Below are 18,109 nucleotides of genomic sequence, written 5' to 3' on the forward strand. Positions count from 1 at the left end.
TTGTACTGCAGCAGTTATTTCCTCAAAATTTCATTGCGCTAATTTTCTTCTTCAACTTTATTCCTTAAAAGAGTGAAAAAACAGTCCACTGCAAATAGAAACCAATGTATCACATCTGCTAAAGATGTTCAGATCAACAGGATGACTCCTTGGACCACAGTATGTACTGTAGAAAAGTCTCTTAAGTGCAGGCTGGTTATCTAACTCAACCTAATTGAACTGCCTTTAACAAAAGTATATGCGGTATGGGCAGAGGAGGTATCAACAACTGAGGTAAATGTCCACTATGTCCAGAAATGCTTTGTGGAATGTGGCTTAATCTTGATAATTAGAATAATTGATTGATTTTTCTCTTCTCTTTCACTGTACTTAAGAGCCACTCTAAACAGGGAAAGCACTTTGACTCCTTGTACACATACCAGTTTTTTAACTCACAAAAAAAATTTTGAATACTGAACCCTAATAATAGAGAAGTGTTTTAGAGGACAAATGGGTGGCATGGTAGCACAGTGGTTAGCACTGCTGCTTTACAGCTCAAGGGACCTGGGCTCGATTCCTGGCTTGGGTCACTGTCTGTGTGGAGTTCACACATTTTCCTCATGTCTGCATGGGTTTCCGCCGGATGCTCCGGTTTCCTCCCACAGTCCAAAGATGTGTGGGTTAGGTTGATTGGCCATGCTAAATTGACCTTAGCGTCCTGAGATGCATAGGTTAGAGGGATTAGTGGGTAAATATGTAGGGATAGGGGTGTAGGGCCTGGGTGGGATTGTGGTGGGTGCAGACTCGATGGGCCGAATGGCCTCTTTCTGTGCTGTAGGGTTTCTATGATTAAAAGAAGTTGGACTCATCAGCCTTAAGAAGAGTCAAATCAAGGAGATTTGCAACATATTAAGTAGTTTAAAAAGGGTTCAAGCTGAAATTTGACTGTGGGACAATGGGACATGGCTGCTAAAAGGCAAGTTCAGGATTGATGTAAAGTATTTCTTCACAGAAAGTGATTAACATCTGAATGACACTCAAAAAGGATAGTATAAATCAAGTCTTTGGTGCTTTTCAAAAGGCAGTTAAATGCAGTGAGGTGGACAATATGTTCTCTCTCATTTGTCTTCCTTCAAGAGTGCAAATTTTACAAAAGGATGCACTAGCTGAGCTGAATAACTTTCTGTCTAGATTTTGTGATTATAAATCCAGCTGATCTTAAAGGTCATTGGATAGATAAATGGGGATCCATTAATCCATGCAAAATTGCATGTCCTGTCCTTTTTACATAGCAGTAGCCATAAGACCGGAGGGAGAAAATAGGGCTCTGTATTTCATCAGACTTTCTGATAAAATGGTGACAAAAGGAGTAAATTCAGGACCATATTTCAACCACATCAGCAAAGTTGTCTGTTTTCCTCTTTTAAGAAAGGGCAACTATTCCAAGTGCTTTACATAATTTTGATGTGCAATAACTGTTATGAAGTAAACAGCAACATGTTTGTGCACAGAAAGCAGCAATGTGATAATCACCAGAAAATATTAAATTTTTTAAAGTTTATTTTAAAAATATATTTATTACTGTCAGAAGTAAGCTTACGTTAATACTGCAATGAAATTGCTGTGAAAATCCCCTAGTTGTCACACTCTGGGCCATTTGGGTATACGGAGGGAGAATTTAGCATGGCCAATGCACCTTACCAGCACGTCATTTTGGACTGTGGGAGAAAATCCAGAACACCCAGAGGAGACCCAAGCATACACGTGGAGAACGTACAGACTCTGCTCCGTGACCCAAAACAGGAATTGAATCCAGGTCTCTAGTGCTGTGAGGCAGCAGTACTATTCACTGTATCGTTGTGCCATATTTTCATGATATTGGTTTAAGAATCAATATTGCTCTTTTATTTCAGATTACGAGAACAGACGGGTCTTGTTTTAATGAATCATTCCAAGTAATGGCATCTTCAATACTGCAACATTGAAGGTCAGCCTAGATTTTCTGCTAAGATCTCTGACATGATTTCAACCAATGCTTCTCTAGCTCTGATGCAAGATACAAGGGAGAAGGGAATAGGGAGTTACAATGATTTAGGTGAGATCATCATCATCAGATTGCCTCGCAGTTCTCTAAGGCAGGTCTTCCTCCCAAGTGAGGGGCAGAAATCCCACCTGAAGCCATCAGTGCTCATTGGAGAGTAAATTGGCTATGGAGGAGGCAGAGTTGCCAGGGATGTGTTGTCTGCTGACTCTTTGCACGGTGGGTGAGCACCCTGCCTTCAAAAAAATTAAGGCCCATGTTTCCACAGCAACTTGGATTCCTTAAGTGAAAACTAACACACCACCACTAGGGAAAAAAGAACAGTACTTTAGTTTATTCAATAGAACGCTTCAGCTAAATACGTTCAGGAAATAAAACCGTTTTTGTATTAAAAAGCAAGTTTTACTGGGAACTTAAGAAATATTAGGTCAGTTGTGACGTCCCTTGCACTTGTAAATTATGCTCACGCATTCGGACAAAGCGATACCTTGCAGCTGATAAACCAAATGGTATAAAGGTTCCAAGCACAAATCTTCCACAGCTCAATAAACGGATACCAACACTCTATCCACAATTTTAATGGTCTTGTTTCCGCCCCCCACCCCGCCCCGTGCACAGGTTTAGTGTAATTTTCCAAATGATGGATGATAAATACCCAATATCTGGATGCAAATAATTTGAGCAAAGTGTAGGACGAAGTCTGAATTCAGTGTTTCTGATGCAACACACTTGCCCTTTTACCTCCTCCTTTTGTACTGTTCAGTGCCCTAAATTTAATATTGTTCTTGTATTAGATAGGAAATGACACAAATGGTGCAGTCTGAGGCAGCTTATTCATTCATTCACTAAGCCATTAGATGAGCAAAATGATTTGATTTATTGTCACATGTATTAACATACAGTGAAAAGTATCGTTTCTTGCGCGCTATACAGACAAAACATTCCATTCATAGAGAAGGAAACGAGAGAGTGCAGAATGTAGTGTTACAGTCATACTTAAAGTGTAGAGAAACTGAATGCAAAGTAAGTCCATTCAAAAGTCTGACAGCAGCAGGGAAGAAGTTGTTCTTGAGTCGGTTGATATGTGACCTCAGACTTTTGTATCTTTTTCCCTAAGGTGGAAGAGAGAATGTCTGGGGTGCATGGGGTGCGCTGATTGGAAGGTGACTTTTTTTCGGGGTCCCAACTTTCTGCTATGGATCTTCATGTGAGTGAACAGACCAGTTCTCGACCCACTGTTCTTTGGCCAAAGGTAGTGGTATCTGGAATGCACGATTTGCTTTTTTCTTTCCTTCTCTGCCATTGCTCTGCCTTGATGTGGAAGAATAGCAATGTGAGAGATTCACTGAGGGCTATAACAGTAATTCATGCTCAGTTTTTGCCTTGGTGAACAATGAACTCTCTCACATTGCTTGTTGTGTGCATCTGGCTGATGGTGCATCTGGGCTGGCGGTGCATCTGGGCTGGCGATGGAACCAGGAGAAAATGTAGGAGGCCAAAGAGGTAAAACTGAAGCATCATGCCAGTTAAATTGAAAAATAAATTGGGTCAAACATTCAAAAGGTGCAGCAGCCGCTATTATTGTTCAAAGAGTTCAAAAATCTGGCATATCCATATTTTTTGAGTTCTATGCCTGCCACGGACTGATTAAACTCCTGGATGAGTATGAGACACAGATTTTGAGGCTCGTTGAGCAAATGAGGAACAGGTTATATAGTGCCCACAGACCAGAATAATAAAATCAAGCAAAGTTTCAACACCACATTGGCTTGGATCAGATTACTAGAGGGCATCAAGCTATCTTAAAACATTCTTGAACACAGATCTTAGGTTAACCCATGGGTCACTGGCAAAATCAATGAACCTTCCAGTTCATCTGGAATATCAATCAAAAAACTTTTGATGAATTATATAATCATGGAATGATTGCTTGTTTTTGAAAAAGACCTGAGGAAGCACCAGCTCTTCAAAGAAAGTCCTACAATAATTGTTTCCATCATAAAAAATAGATGTGACCCCTTAAAAATGATCTACTTTTTCCTGTATTTTTATGCTCAACTCTTGAACTTCTGCAATCTTTGACCTGTGTATTCAAACCTCTTCCAAAATGTTTTCTCCATTACCTGGGTCAGTGGGATTGTTATTGTTTGGTTCTGCCTTTACCTTGCTAGCACATCTATAGCAACATCATCTCTTCCTGACTGCCAAATCAACTCTGCAAAACTCCAAGGATGTGGAGATGCCAGCGTTGGACTGGGGTAAACACAGTAAGAAGTCTGACAACACCAGGTTTAAGTCCAACCGATTTATTTGATAGTAAACTCACAAGCTTTCGAGGTTTCCCTCTTCGTCAAGTGAATGAACAGTTCTAGCCTCAGACAGAGCGTATAAAGCATAGACAGTTTACAGATTACTGATTAGAATGCAAATCTTTACACCTCACCTGCTATTCAAGTCTTAAAGTGGCTAACAATGTGAGTGGAACGAGCACTGAGCACAGGTTAAAGAGATGTGTATTGTCTCTAGACTGTACAGTAAGTGAGGTTTTGCAAACCCAGGCAAGTCATGGGGGTTACAGATAGTGCGACATGAACCCAAGATCCCTGTTGAGACCATCCTCATGTGGTTGGACTTAAACCTGGTGTTGTCAGACTGCTTACTGTGTAAACTCCAAGGATCCAAGCCTGACCTCTATGTTTCCTCATGTGCAAGATGCCCATTGGTGATATCCTGGGGCAACTTCCCACATGAATGATGAATTGAGGAAGTTGCTAAAAATGCATAAGGTCATTGATTGTATAAACAGGCAGTGCATGGTCTACAGCAGATTCCATCAGAATTTTCAAAAGTAAATTGGATAAATACTTGGAAGGGAAAAACATTACAGAACCAAATGCAAAGGACAGTAGGATGTAACTAATTAGACAGCTTTCAAAATCTTTGCACAATTATAATGGGCCAAAAGGCCTCCTTCTACACTGTTAAGTCCCATCTGCCCTTAGCCCACCTGCTACTGAAACTCTATTCTATATCAAAGTTCCACTCTCGACATTCTGTAACTCTGTTTATTCAAAGATTTGCAGCCATCACCACTGTCCTTGCTGACCTACATTCCCCCATAGCCCTTCAATGCCTCCACATTATATAATGTGTTAAAATCCCTTCATGGCCTCACCCCTTCAAAAGTCCTGTAACAATCTCCTGCTGAACAACATTGCCTCCAGACCTCTCTCATCCTGCAACTCTGGTCTCTTCTGTCTTCACACATGTGCATATAAGAACACACAAGAAATGGGAGAACCAGTGTTACATGAAGAGGGGTGGGAGGAGTCCAAAGCTCCAAGATATGTAGGTCAAGTAGATTAGCCAAGGTAAATGCGTGGATTGTGGCAACACAGCAGATGGCAAGGCCTGAGTGGAATGCTCCTTTGGAGAACTGGTGCAGAGTCAATGGGCCAAATGGCTTCCTTCTGTACTGTAGGAATTATATGGTTCTATGGAGTCTCGTGTAGAAAACAGACACAGCATAAATCAACTGGATCTGTTTCCATGCTGTAAATTCTATGTGAGTATGCCTGCATTGATTACTCAGAATACAAGACTTCTCCTCTGTAGAGTTCACGAATTGCCAATTCAAAGGAGGATAAGAACACTGAAGATATAAATGTGCCTCCCTGAACAAATCAATTTGATGAGCAGTAAATGAATTAAATAATTGAGTAGATTCCGCCACATAAAACTGGCTCATTGTTAAATCTAGTTGAATTGTTAAACTGAGTTAGACAAAGATCTTTCACCTGCAAAATCTGACTTTAATTCTTCTCGGATTGATCGGATTAGAGTCTTCTTGTATCCGCTTGTTGCAAGGTTGCTACGTTAAATGAATCTGAGTAATTGCAATTCAGTTCAAGGCTGCTATGGATGCAATTGGCCCAAACGAGGGGTTTATCAACATCAATCACTGAATTAGGAAATGGAAATATTTCATGTTGAAGTTTATGATGACTGGGGCCGAAACACAAATGGGCAAAAATGGAAGAAGGTTTACTCTGCAGAGTGCTCTACTCAACAGAAGTGTGAGAACTCAACTCAGTCACCTCAACCATACTGTGGGTAGCCAAAGAGCTGGTGTCAAGGAGCGGTTAAGCCCGAGACCCTACATTAGTCCCTCCCTTTTCTTCTAACCAAAAAAAGACACTTTTTAAAAACGGCATCTAGACCATTTGGCTAAGATGCAAATGAAATCAAGCACTGGAGGGGGTGCAATGCCTGCGCCAATCAGCTTGGATGATGTAGGTAACAAAAAAAAAGGCAATGTGAGGAGGACAACCAAAGTAAAAACAAGGTAAAATTCTTATTCTTATATCTTAAAGTGTACAAGGACAGAGACGGCAGTCAAGGCAGTGATATGCTCCTGCCAGATGTGGGAGATCAGGCAGCTTTCTAGTGTTCCTTGACGACTATGTCTGCGGGAAGTGTGACCAGCTGCAGCTCCTCACAGACTGTCATTTAATTGAGCTGGACACATTGCACAGCATACAGGGGGCAGAGAGCGTGATAAACACCAAAGGTTCAGGCAGTTAGACAGTGATTACCAGAAGAGGCAGGCAGCAGTCTTCTGTGGCTATTCCCCTCTCGAACAGGCATACAATTTTGGATACTGTTGGAGGTATAGCTCTCAGAGGAAAATACCAGCTGCAGCCAGGCCTGTGGTACCACAACTGGTTCTGCTGTAGAGCAGGGTCAGGGTAAGTCCAAGTGAGTAATAGTAGTAGGAGAGTCAATAGTCAGGGGCACAGACTACGTTTTTGCGGCTGCCAACAAATCTCTAGGATGTGTGTTGCCTCCCTCGTGCCAGGGTCCTGGATGTCACTAAGTAGGTACAGGGCATCCTGAAATGAGAGGGTAAATAGACAGATGTTACTGTCCACATTGGCACCAATGACACAGGCAGGAAGAGGGAAGAGGTCCTGCAAAGACAATTCAGGGAGTTAGGTCAGGAGGTAAAAAGTAGGAGTTCTAGGGTAGTAATCTCAGGATTACTTCCTGTGCCACATGCTAGTGCAGCTTGGAACAGGGAGATAGTACAGTTGAACACGTGGTTAAAGAACTGATGTAGGAGGGAGGGCTTTAGATATATGGATCACTGGGATGTCTTCTGGGGAAGGTGGGACCTGTACAAGAAGGGCAGGTTGCACCTGAACCGAAGGTACACCAATAACCTGGGCGAGACGTTTGCTAGTGTTGTTCAGAAGGGTTTTTAACTAGTGAGGCAGGTGGGTGGGAACTGGAACAGCAGACCAGTAAGTTTAGAGACTGGGAAAAAGTGAGACTGAGATAAACATAGTGCAGAGGGGAAGTTGTAGGGCTCAGTGAGGCTATAGGTCTGCAGTGTGCTTGCTTCAATGCAAAAGTATAACAGGTGAAGCAGATGAACTAAGAGCCTGGATTACTGCATGGAATTATGATGCGATTGCAATTGTGGAGACAGGGTTAAAGGAGGGACAGGATTGGCAGCTTAACATTCCAGAATTTTGTTGTTTTAGATGGGTGTCTTTCAGGTCAAACCAAGTAAACAAACTTAAATTACATTCGGACAAAGAAAAAGGGGGTGGCTCCCCAAAAGGAGGAGGAATGGCCCGAACAGAAACAAAAAGTACAAAGGAAACTTGAGACACGTCAAATCAAAATGTGATTGTCGGGGTCTATAAGGCACCTCAGCCCCTGCGGTGCCCAACGGGCACCAGAAGAGGAGACAAAAGGAATGAGGGAGTTGCATTGCTAATTAGGGAGTAGATCACAGCTGTATTGAGGGAAGACACCTTGGAGGGATCTTGTTGTGAGGCATTATGGGTAGAGCTCAGGAATAAGAAGGGTGAAATCACAATGTTGGGAGAGTACTATAGACCTCACAACAGCCCACAGGTGACAGAAGAGCAGCTGCGTACTCAAATACTGAAAAGACGCAAAACAAAAGCAGAATTGTTGTGTTGGGTGATTTTAACTTCCCCCACATTGACTGGGAATCCCTTACAACCAGATGAGTTAGAAGTGTCCAGAAGGGTTTTTTGATACAGTATATTGGCAATCCAACAGTGATGGGGCCATACTTGACTTGGTATTGGGAATGAGCCAGGCCAAGTGATTTATGATTCAGAGGGGGAGCATTTTGGGTTTAGTGACCATAATGCCGTAAGATTTTGGGTAGTCATGGATAAGAACAAGAGTGGCTCCTGTGTGTGGATGCTTAATTGGGTGAGGGCCAATGACATGCAAATTAGAAAGGAACTGGGGAATGTAGATTAGGAGCAGCTATTTGAGGGCAAATCCACATCTGACATGTGGAGGTTTTTTAAAGGTCAGTTCATTGAAGTGCAGGACAGGCATGTGCCTGCAAAAATGAAGGATAGAAATGGCAGGATTCGGGAACCGTGGATGACAAGAGAAATTGTAAACTTAGTCAAAAGGGAAAAGGAAGCATTCAGTAGGTCTGGGCATCTAAAAACTAAAAACGGAGTAGAGTGAAAGTAGGAAGGAACTTAAATGTGGAATTAGGAGGACTAAAAGGGACCATGAAATGTCTTTAGCAAACAGAGTCAAGGAGAGTCCAAAGGCTTTTTATTCATATATTAGGAGCAAGAGGGTAGCAAGAGAAAGAGTAGGCCCACTCAAGGACAATGGAGGAAAGTTGCGCAGGAAGTGGGTGAAATCCTTAATGAGTACCTTATATTGATATTCACCAAGAAGGAGGACATGGTGGATGTTGAGGTCATGGATAGGTGTGTAAATGCTCTTGAGAATGTCAATACATCAAAGGAGGAAGTGTTGAGCATCCTACAGTGCATTAAGGGAGACAAGTCCCCAGAGCCAGATGGGATCTATCCCAGGTTATTGCAGGAGGCAAAGGGAGAAAAAACTGGGGCTGTAACAGAAGTCTTCACATCCTCTTTAACCAAAGGTGAGGTTCTAGAGGACAGGAGAATAGCTAATGTTGTTCCCTCGTTTAAAAAAGGAAGCAGAGATAATCCAGCAAATTATGGGCTGGTGAGCCTAACGTCAGTGGTGGGGAAGCTTTTGGAGAAGACACAGAGACAGGAGATATGCACACTTGGAGGAAAATGGACTAGCTAGTGACAGGCAGCATGGTTTTGTACGGGAAAAGTCATGTTTCACCAACTTGATTGAATTTTTTGAAGCGGTGACAAAGAAAATTGATGAGGAAAGGGCTGTGGATGTAGTTTATATGGACTTCAGTAAGGCGTTTGACAAGATCGTACATGGCAGACTGGTACAGAACATAAAATCACATGGGATTTGAGGTGGGTTGGCTAGATGGATACAGAACTGGCTTGGTTATAGAAGACAGTGAGTAGGGATGGAAGGGTGTTTTTCAGAATGGAGATCTTAGCTAGTGGTGTTCCACATGGATCAGTGCTGGGACTTCTGGAGGAAAACATGGGTGGTCTGATTAATAATTTTGTGGATGACATGAAGATTTCCAGAGTTGCTGACAGTGTTGAGGATTGTGAGAGGATTCAACAGGATATAGATAGATTGGAGACTTGGCCACAGAAATGGCAGATGGAATATAATCTGGACAAATGCGAGCTGATGCATTTTGGAGGATCAAATTTAGGTTATACTATATTCTGAATTATACTGTAAATGGCAGAACCCTTAGGAACATCAACATAGAGGAATCCATGTCCACAATTCCCTAAAAGTGGCAACACAGATAGCCAAGGTGCTTAAGTAGGCATATGGAATTCTTGCCTTCAGCCAGGCCATTGAGTACAGGAGTCGGGAAATCATGTTGCAGCTGCATAAAACTTTGGTTAGGCCACATTTGGAGATGGCATGTAATTCTGGTCATCACATTATCGGAAGGATGTAGAAGCTTTGGAGATAGTGCAAAGAAAGTTCACCAGGATGTTGGCTGGTCTCAGGGGTGTTAGCTATGAGGAGAGGTTGAATAAACTAGGATGTTTTCATTGGAAGGACAGAGATTGAGGGAGACCTGATAGAGGTGTACAAAATTATGAGAGGCATAGAAAGGATGGATAGACAGAGGCTTTTTCCAAGGGTGGAAGTATCAATTACAAGGGCGCAGAGGTTCAAGGTGAGAGGAGCAAAATTTAAGGGAGATGTGCAGGGGACGTTTTTCATGCAGAGAGTGGTGGGTGCCTAGAATGCACTGCCAGAGGATGGGGTGGAAACAGACACATTAGCAACATCCAAGAGACATCTGGATGGGTACATGAGTAGTGAAGAAACAGAGATATGGACCGAGTAAGGGCAGAAGCTATTTTTTCTTAGGGCATCATGATCGGGATAGGCTTGGAGAGCTGAAGGGCCTAAACCTGTGCTGTACTTCTCCTTGTTCTTTGTATAACTGTGCTAACTTGGCGCAATAATATTACTTCTTCCATCCACACGCCAACCCAATCCACAGGGCATCAACCTCCACCAAAGTAAGGCAAGGAGATGGATACACAATCAACCCCAGCTGGAATGGGGATCAAACCCCATGCTTGTTGGCACCAATGTAATCCACATCAGCTGACCTATCAACTGAGCCAACTAGCACCTCCCTGCCTGCATGAAATCTGAATTGCAATGAATCATGATGAAACTCCAATTTTCTTTCCATCGCATTACTGACTGGAACGCTCTCCCACTCCTGACACCTTCATTGGCACATGTAAGTTTCCCATTCTCTCTCACAATAGTTCTTGGATCTCAGGAATTACAAGAACAAAATGCACACTATACAGAGTTTGGCTAAGCCCCAATTTCATTTGTTTATTTGGCTCAAGTCTCTTCCCTAGTACAAATCCTCCTGTGAATTGGGAATTTACACAAAATTCACAATACAAAACTCCCTACCCAAGGTCGACTAAAACTCTCACAAATTTCCAGTTCAAACCCTTCTGCAATTTGACTGTAACTTACAATATTGTCCCAGTACAAATCCTTCTATAGTTTGGCTGAAACTTACAATCACTCTCAATTCGTTGTTACCACTGTTGATTGTAGGCCTGGATCTAGAGATGATCCACTGCATTCTTTTTCTTTGACTAGTGACCAAGCCCAGTGTCATCCTCCTTTTATAATTCATATCACAATGTCACAAGTACAAGTCCTGTTGTCATCCTGCTGAATTGTCCAATGTAGACACCTTTCCAAACCTTTAGTTTATTCTATGTCCTGATCTAGATGGGACTGGATGGAGTTAATCAGTTCTCATGTTATTTCCATAACAGGAAACAATATATTCCCTGCCCCAGTGAGGGCTACCTGGCTCCAGGTTTGACAGTGTGTGAATGCTCCTTCCCTTCCTGGCAGGGGCTAATGGCCATTGTGCATTAGTTTATTTCCATTTATTTATGATAACAGTATTCTCAATTTCTTAATTGAGTTGTATAATTACAGTTGTCCTGGACCATTGTTTGTCATGTCTCTCCCAGTCTCCAATTGCACTAGGCAATGCAATTACCTTGCAACATTGTTCATGATAATTTTCTTCCAATCTCATAAGCCAGAGTTGACTGACCCTTCTGCAATGTTATAATTAACTCTCCCTTCTTATATAGCTGACTTCTTTATGTTGTGTTGAACATAACATAAGAACATAAGAAATAGGAGCAGGAGTAGGCCATCTAGCCCTTCGAGCCTGACGTTTTGAAATTTACATTTTACAGTTCATGGACATGGCCATAGTGTTGGGATTTAAAATCTTACGATTTTACAGTTTAGGGAGGCGTGTCCTTCAAGAAGGATTCACAGGTTATGTTCAACCTGTTTGCTGCATTTTGAATGCAGCTTCCTTAGCCATCAAGTCCTGGTGTGGATCTTGAACCCTGAGCTTCTGTCTCAGTAGGACACTACCCACTATGCCACAAGATAGCCCCAAGAATACTGTGATTTTGAAGTGAAAATTGGTTCACTCGGCATCACTAAACAATGCTTAAAGAGCACATTTCAACAAAATAAAATTGCATAAATATAATTAAAGTAATTGCCATAATAGTTTATTTACATGAATTTCAAGTTTTCCATCATTACCAAGAATGACTTTTTATTAGCCTTACTTATAAAAGATAAATGACATCCTATTTAGGATGTATTGAGAAACAGAAACATTACAAATTCCTCTGTTAAAGCAATGCGTTTTCATCGTTACCCAGTTCAACAAAATTATGCACTAAATGCACCCATTTCTACGCCCTCAATAAACTTCGGTACTTAAAATAAATCAAAGAAACAAATTAAAAGAAGGGAATATGCTTTCTAATATTCTTCTTGCAGCGTAGATAGGTTCAGTGACCCACTATAAGACAGGCATGTGAGCCAATTTGTTACCATTGTTCAATGGTCACTTATGTAGTTCATTCTTTTTCATTTGCAAAAGGGTACTTCTTATCGAAAAAACTTGGAAACTATCTTACAACGCATGTTACATTGCCACCTTTTGCATTCAATAGATTTCCAGTTGCTACCAATGGCCTCCACCACTGAAACTGCAGGTAATGAATCTGGAAATAATTTAACACAAACGCAGTATGAATCACTGTTCAATGTAGCTTTCTCTGCCCACTTTAACACCAGCCAAACGTTACAAACATCAGGTCATAAGAAATTATCTATCCTATGAAACCCAATTTTAATATCAAATCTGCCTGAAACATCATTTCTCAATTAAGTGAGGCTTCATACCCCGAAGTTGAAAGCCACCGCAAGTTCAAATAGCTTACAGCATTCAGCAGGTTAGTGCAATGTCTACACAGAGTATTGCTAATTGTCCTGGGCATGTTAGCTTGCAGTTGATAGCTTCCAGTCCAAGAATGGGAAGGGTCATTCACATTTAGTCTTTAGCATCCCCAACCCCATCAGAATTGATAGCAAACATAGCCTCTGCCTCAGGCAAACAAGGAGAGTCATAAATCTTACAGATTCGGGTTTCACCTCGCCCTTTCCTCAAGTACAATCTGAAAAAGAAAAGAGGTTAAAAAATGTGCAATTCTCTTGCAGCTGTCCCCACAGCACAACCTTTATCACTTTTAAGTAAGTCATTTCACTGTTCTTTATTCTTCATTGACAAGAATATTTGGTCTTTATTATCACAAAAAGACACCTTAAAAGACTCCCTTAATAGCTCAGTTAATTAATTCAGTGAGCAGCTGAATCACAATGGTTCAAATCCTAACAGATATTGGGTTAGTTCTCAGAAAAACAGAAGGATGCTATAAGTGCTTCAGTTACGTGGAATTGAAGATGATCAACTAGTTGCTCCTTATTGCTGAAGATTTATAACTGGATGTTGGCTGAGAACAGGATCAACTTCCATGGTGAATTAATTTACGGTGTGGAGGTGCCAGCGTTGGACTGGACTAAACACAGTAAGAAGTCTCACAACACCAGGTTAAAGTCCAATAAGTTTATTTGACAGTAAACCCACAAGCTTTCGGAATGCTGTTCCTTCGTCAGGTGAGTGGAAAGTTCACCTTCACTCAGCTGACGAAGGAACAGCATTCCAAAAGCTTGTGGGTTTACTATCAAATAAACTTGTTGGACTTTAATCTGCTGTTGTGAGACTTCATACTGGATTAACTTATCAATATATCAATCTTTCAATAATAACCGAATACTAAACAACCTATTACATGGAAACATGAACGTTTAATACAAGAGGAGAAGAGGAAATCAAACTTAAAAATTCTCCAATGAGCTACAGACTTCTGATGTATTAAGTACAATGTCTTGAGACAACACAAAACATATTTGTGCACTGTCTTTGCTGTAGAAAAGGTTGCAAATGTTACCAAAACCGGGTTGTAAAGATGAGTTTTGAGAAGTGTTTTTACAGGACGAGAGAAGAGTTGGAGTTTCAGAAGACACTTCCAGAGAACAAATTCAAGGCAACTAAAGGCTGTTCTACCAATGGTGTGTCAAAAGTAAAGCGGACAGAGAAAGGCTGTCCTGTTGGAGGACTTAATTGGTATGACAGGAGTTGTAAAGCTAAATGAAATGGCAAAAATAGGATTGGGCAAAATAGTAAGGAATTTGAAATTTTGCGTGAGGCAAAAGGAAGCAATGTAAATCAATAAAGGTTGCAGGTAAGCTGAATACCACAGGTTAAACTCCAGACAGCAGCCTTCAAGGACTTTTGGATTTTGCAGCACAGGGGGATAAAAGGCAGCAAAAGAGACTTTAGGATGAGTCTAGAGGACTTCAAAAGCATAGATAAGAATCTTGGTGGGAAATGGATTTTGATGAGTGCAAGGTAGCAATTATTGCAGAGGTGGAAATAAACAGTTTTGGCTGTTTATCAATGTTTATCCCAGATCAAAGCTGGGAACTAAATATTCAGGAGTATATGATTTTTGTTGGGACAGGCAAGAAGGAAAGAGTGATGGAGTAGCTTTGCTAGTACGTGATGGAAGATAGCAAGAAATGGTCTTGGATCAGAAGACGTAGAATCCATAAGGCTGGAGGTAAGAAATAACAAGAGGAAGAAGACATTGGTGGGAGTATTTTATAGGCCTCGTAAACGATAGCTACAACATAAAATGGAGAAGAAATGTAAAAAGAGGGGTACAATAACCATGGGTGAGTTCAATCTTCATTTGGATTGGGAAAATCAAATGCAGAGGTAGCCATGAGGAAGAATTCATAGAGTGTATTTGGGACAGCTTCCAAGAACATTTTGTTGATCCAACCAGAGATCAGATAATGTGTAAAGAGGCACATATAATAAACGATCTCAGAGTAAATGATCAGCTAGGAAACAGTGACCATAACATGGCAGAATTTAGCATTAAGTTTGAGAGTGAGATACATAGGTCAGAAACAACTGCTAAACTTAAATAAAGGTAATTGCAAAAAATGAGGGCAGAGTTGACTGGAGTGTACTGGAAAAGGAGTTTAGCAAAAAAGATGGCTGATCAGTGTAGAAGGGGTTAATAGGCATTAGCAGCTAACAGTTAGGATAGAGAGATATGCTTTATATAAATGAAATTGTTAATAATGATTTAGAAATAATTTGATGTATTAAAATAATCTGTTGAATTATATTAAGTTCATAAAACAGAAACATGCAATTTGTCAGTACTGTGACTAAAGAAATCAGTAACATTAATGAAAGAATTCAAGATTTGGCAACATTTGATATAAAATTATGTAACTTGCATTAAGAAAACAATGGTTGAAAACAGATACATACAAAATATATCTGTGCACATGAACATTTGATGATACATTTTATACGATTCAAGCTGCCCAGGCCTGGGATGATGGCAAGTGATGGGCTCACATTTGGCATTGGACCAAGTCTTGGCATTTAGCCAGTGCTGACTTAAGCAAAAGAAGGTTTCTTGGATACTATGGCAACAAGAAAGCAATCTATGTCAAGAGATGGACTTCTGCTAATCAGAATGAACTAACAAAATAACATAATTTAAGGTGACAGATTTTATTTGATTTAAAATACTGTCATGATTAGATTGTCATATTAAATAATAAATGAAATCATACTTAGCTAATTAATGGGTTGAACTATAATAACAACAGAGTATAACTATCTTGTATTTTGGCATGAAAGACGAGATCTTTTCAGAAAGTCCTGTGGTACTTTTGCACTGCCTCCCATATCCGAGGTCTCCCTTAAGCCGAAGATATTGTTCTGTCTTTTTATATGTCATGTTTGATTTTTCTATATTTTAATAAATTAGTTTTAAATAAATTGTTATGCTTTTAAACCTGAGTCACTTTACCTTTGTGAAGTTTGCATTTTCAGAATTACATTAGTTTTTCTAAAGGCATCTGGCCACTGAATCAAAATTCCCTGCTACATTTTGGTGACGAGGATGGGGTGTAGTCATAGGAACTGACAACTAAACGAGCACACCTTCTGAAATGAGTATATACTTTTTATCAAGAATAGCTCACCTTATTTTATAGGAGGCTCGCGCTGGATCACTGGATTAATTAGATATATCTGAACCCCTTGTGGAGTTGCAAAGGTAAAACTGTCAGAACAGTAGATTCGCGCTTAAAGTGGGGGTTGGGAAGACGGCCCACGTAGCCGACCCAAAACGGTGAGTGAATACAGTCATAGAAGATGCGTGTAATCCAGGGAATTAAGGTTGAAAAAAAATCTAATTCCATTGTCAGCAGTCATAAAATGCCCATGCATTTAAACATAAGCTGACCAGGGCAGTGAAAAGTAGGAGTAGATGGTAGCTAACATTAAATAGTCGTGGGAATGAAGGAGGTGTTACAGCTTTAAAAAATAAGTTTGCAAGAAAGGGGAAATTAAGTTAATAGGGAAGTTGCACTTTCAACAAAAATCTATAAATTTACTTTAGGAATCTCGGAGACAGGAACTAGAGATTCAAGGATAGAAGAAAAAAGAAAACACAAATTTTACAAATTAAGTAAAAATGGCAGAAGGAAATAATCAGGAATGGGGAGTTGAAGGACCAGTAATTCAATCTGTTGTTATTGAAAATAGTAAATTAATTAAGAAAATGATCAAGAAGGGCTATGACCTTGAAGCATCTGATGATTTACAGAAAAGTTGGTGGAATAAGCAGACTAAATACCAATCAGAAATGGCCTGAGTTGTTTTAACTGCCACTACGAGAAAGCGATTGGCAAGAGAAGGCTAAGAAAAAGAAACATACCTTAAAAAGTTAGATCAGGAAACTCATGAACATGAGAATAAAAAAAATCTGTAAAAAGTACAGAATCAGATTTCTTATCATCAGATGGATATACTAAGGAAGAAACAGAGGGAATTATTAGTCGATTTGAAAAAAATAAAAGTTGAGAAAAACTCCACCTAGTGGTGAAAAGGCAAAAATCAGAAAACAAAAACACAGTTGAAGGGAAAATCAAAGCCTGTGAGTTCTATGAAGAAAAAAATCTGTGGTCCCAATTTGAACAAAGGTACTTCAATCACATGGGAGTAGGGAAAAGTCTTCTGTTGGAACCTTTATCATCAGCTGATAAACAAATGATAGCAGATGCATTAGGTCCCCTGAAACGGAATTATAAGAATTCAGCTTTTTGGGAATGCATGGATGAAGCAAAGAATATACATCACTCAACCTTAGATGATGTAAGAATATTTATTAAAGGAAAATTAGTGGGACCAGTTTGGGAAATGTTATCCGATGCATTGGAAGGTACAGAATGGATAACTCAAGGGGGAATAAATGAAGATGGGAAATACAATAATTACAAATGGGCACTAAAATGAGTATTGGGGATGGAATTGCAAATTGGATGAGGGTAACAATAATAAAATGAAGCCAGGCGAGGAATATGCTGGAAGTTCCATGCTTACATAGAAAATGGGGGAATAGACAAACCAAATAGGGATGACAGCATATTCCTATCGATGTTGATGGATGGAGTTAGTCCAGAATTAACTTGTGTTATCAAAATGGGAATACCAATGGGGAACACATATAGAGATACTAAATTGGGCGATGAGAGCTGAGGATTTACAGAACAAGGAACACAAGAAAAGCAACACACATCTAAAGTAAATAATTGTTATGCATGCAGGAAGAGAGGACACATTGTCAGAGATAGTCTGAGCAAATCAGGGACAGATAGAAAACAATGTGATAACTGTGGTAAAATAGATCAATTCTTGGGCAAAGAGAGGAGGCAGTGAAGGACAGACACCCAGTAAGATAAATGCAGTTTAAAAAGTCAGAGGGAGACAAGCAAAAAATTCAGCAACATTCAATATTATTGCAGAAGAGATCCAAAAACTGATCAACCCACAATGACTTAGCGCCCCTACAGTCAGATCCTTGAATGTTTGTAGAAGCGGTATTAGGAGGTTGAAAATGTAACATGTTGATTGATACAGTAGACATCATTTAATTAACTAATTTAAATTTACCAGCAACAAATCAAATGATAGTTACATGAAGTGACAGGGGAAATCAAAACTGCTACATTGAGAATGCCTACAAGATTAGAAATAGAAGGGAAAGAATACGTTCAAACTCACAACAAAGCTATATCCCAGTGAGAAAGAAGGATGTTAGGAAGGGGATAAATTAACCATGG

General features: G+C 40.2%; 1 protein-coding gene across 3 annotated transcripts in view; it reads right to left on the reverse strand.

Moving 5' to 3' along the window:
• Positions 1–11,973: 11,973 nt before the first annotated feature.
• Positions 11,974–18,109, reverse strand: part of rad51 (RAD51 recombinase) — a 70,919-nt gene continuing 64,783 nt past the window's right edge. For all 3 annotated transcript variants that reach the window (XM_080202032.1, XM_080202031.1, XM_080202033.1), the window contains exon 10: positions 11,974–13,008. In XM_080202032.1, the coding sequence (XP_080058158.1) occupies positions 12,885–13,008 (124 nt within the window). In that variant the 3' untranslated portion in view covers positions 11,974–12,884. The remainder of the gene's footprint in view (positions 13,009–18,109) is intronic.

The sequence above is a fragment of the Carcharhinus amblyrhynchos genome, chromosome 14, assembly GCF_965287045.1.
Source record: "Carcharhinus amblyrhynchos chromosome 14, sCarAmb.v2.hapA, whole genome shotgun sequence".
Lineage (NCBI taxonomy): Eukaryota > Metazoa > Chordata > Chondrichthyes > Carcharhiniformes > Carcharhinidae > Carcharhinus > Carcharhinus amblyrhynchos.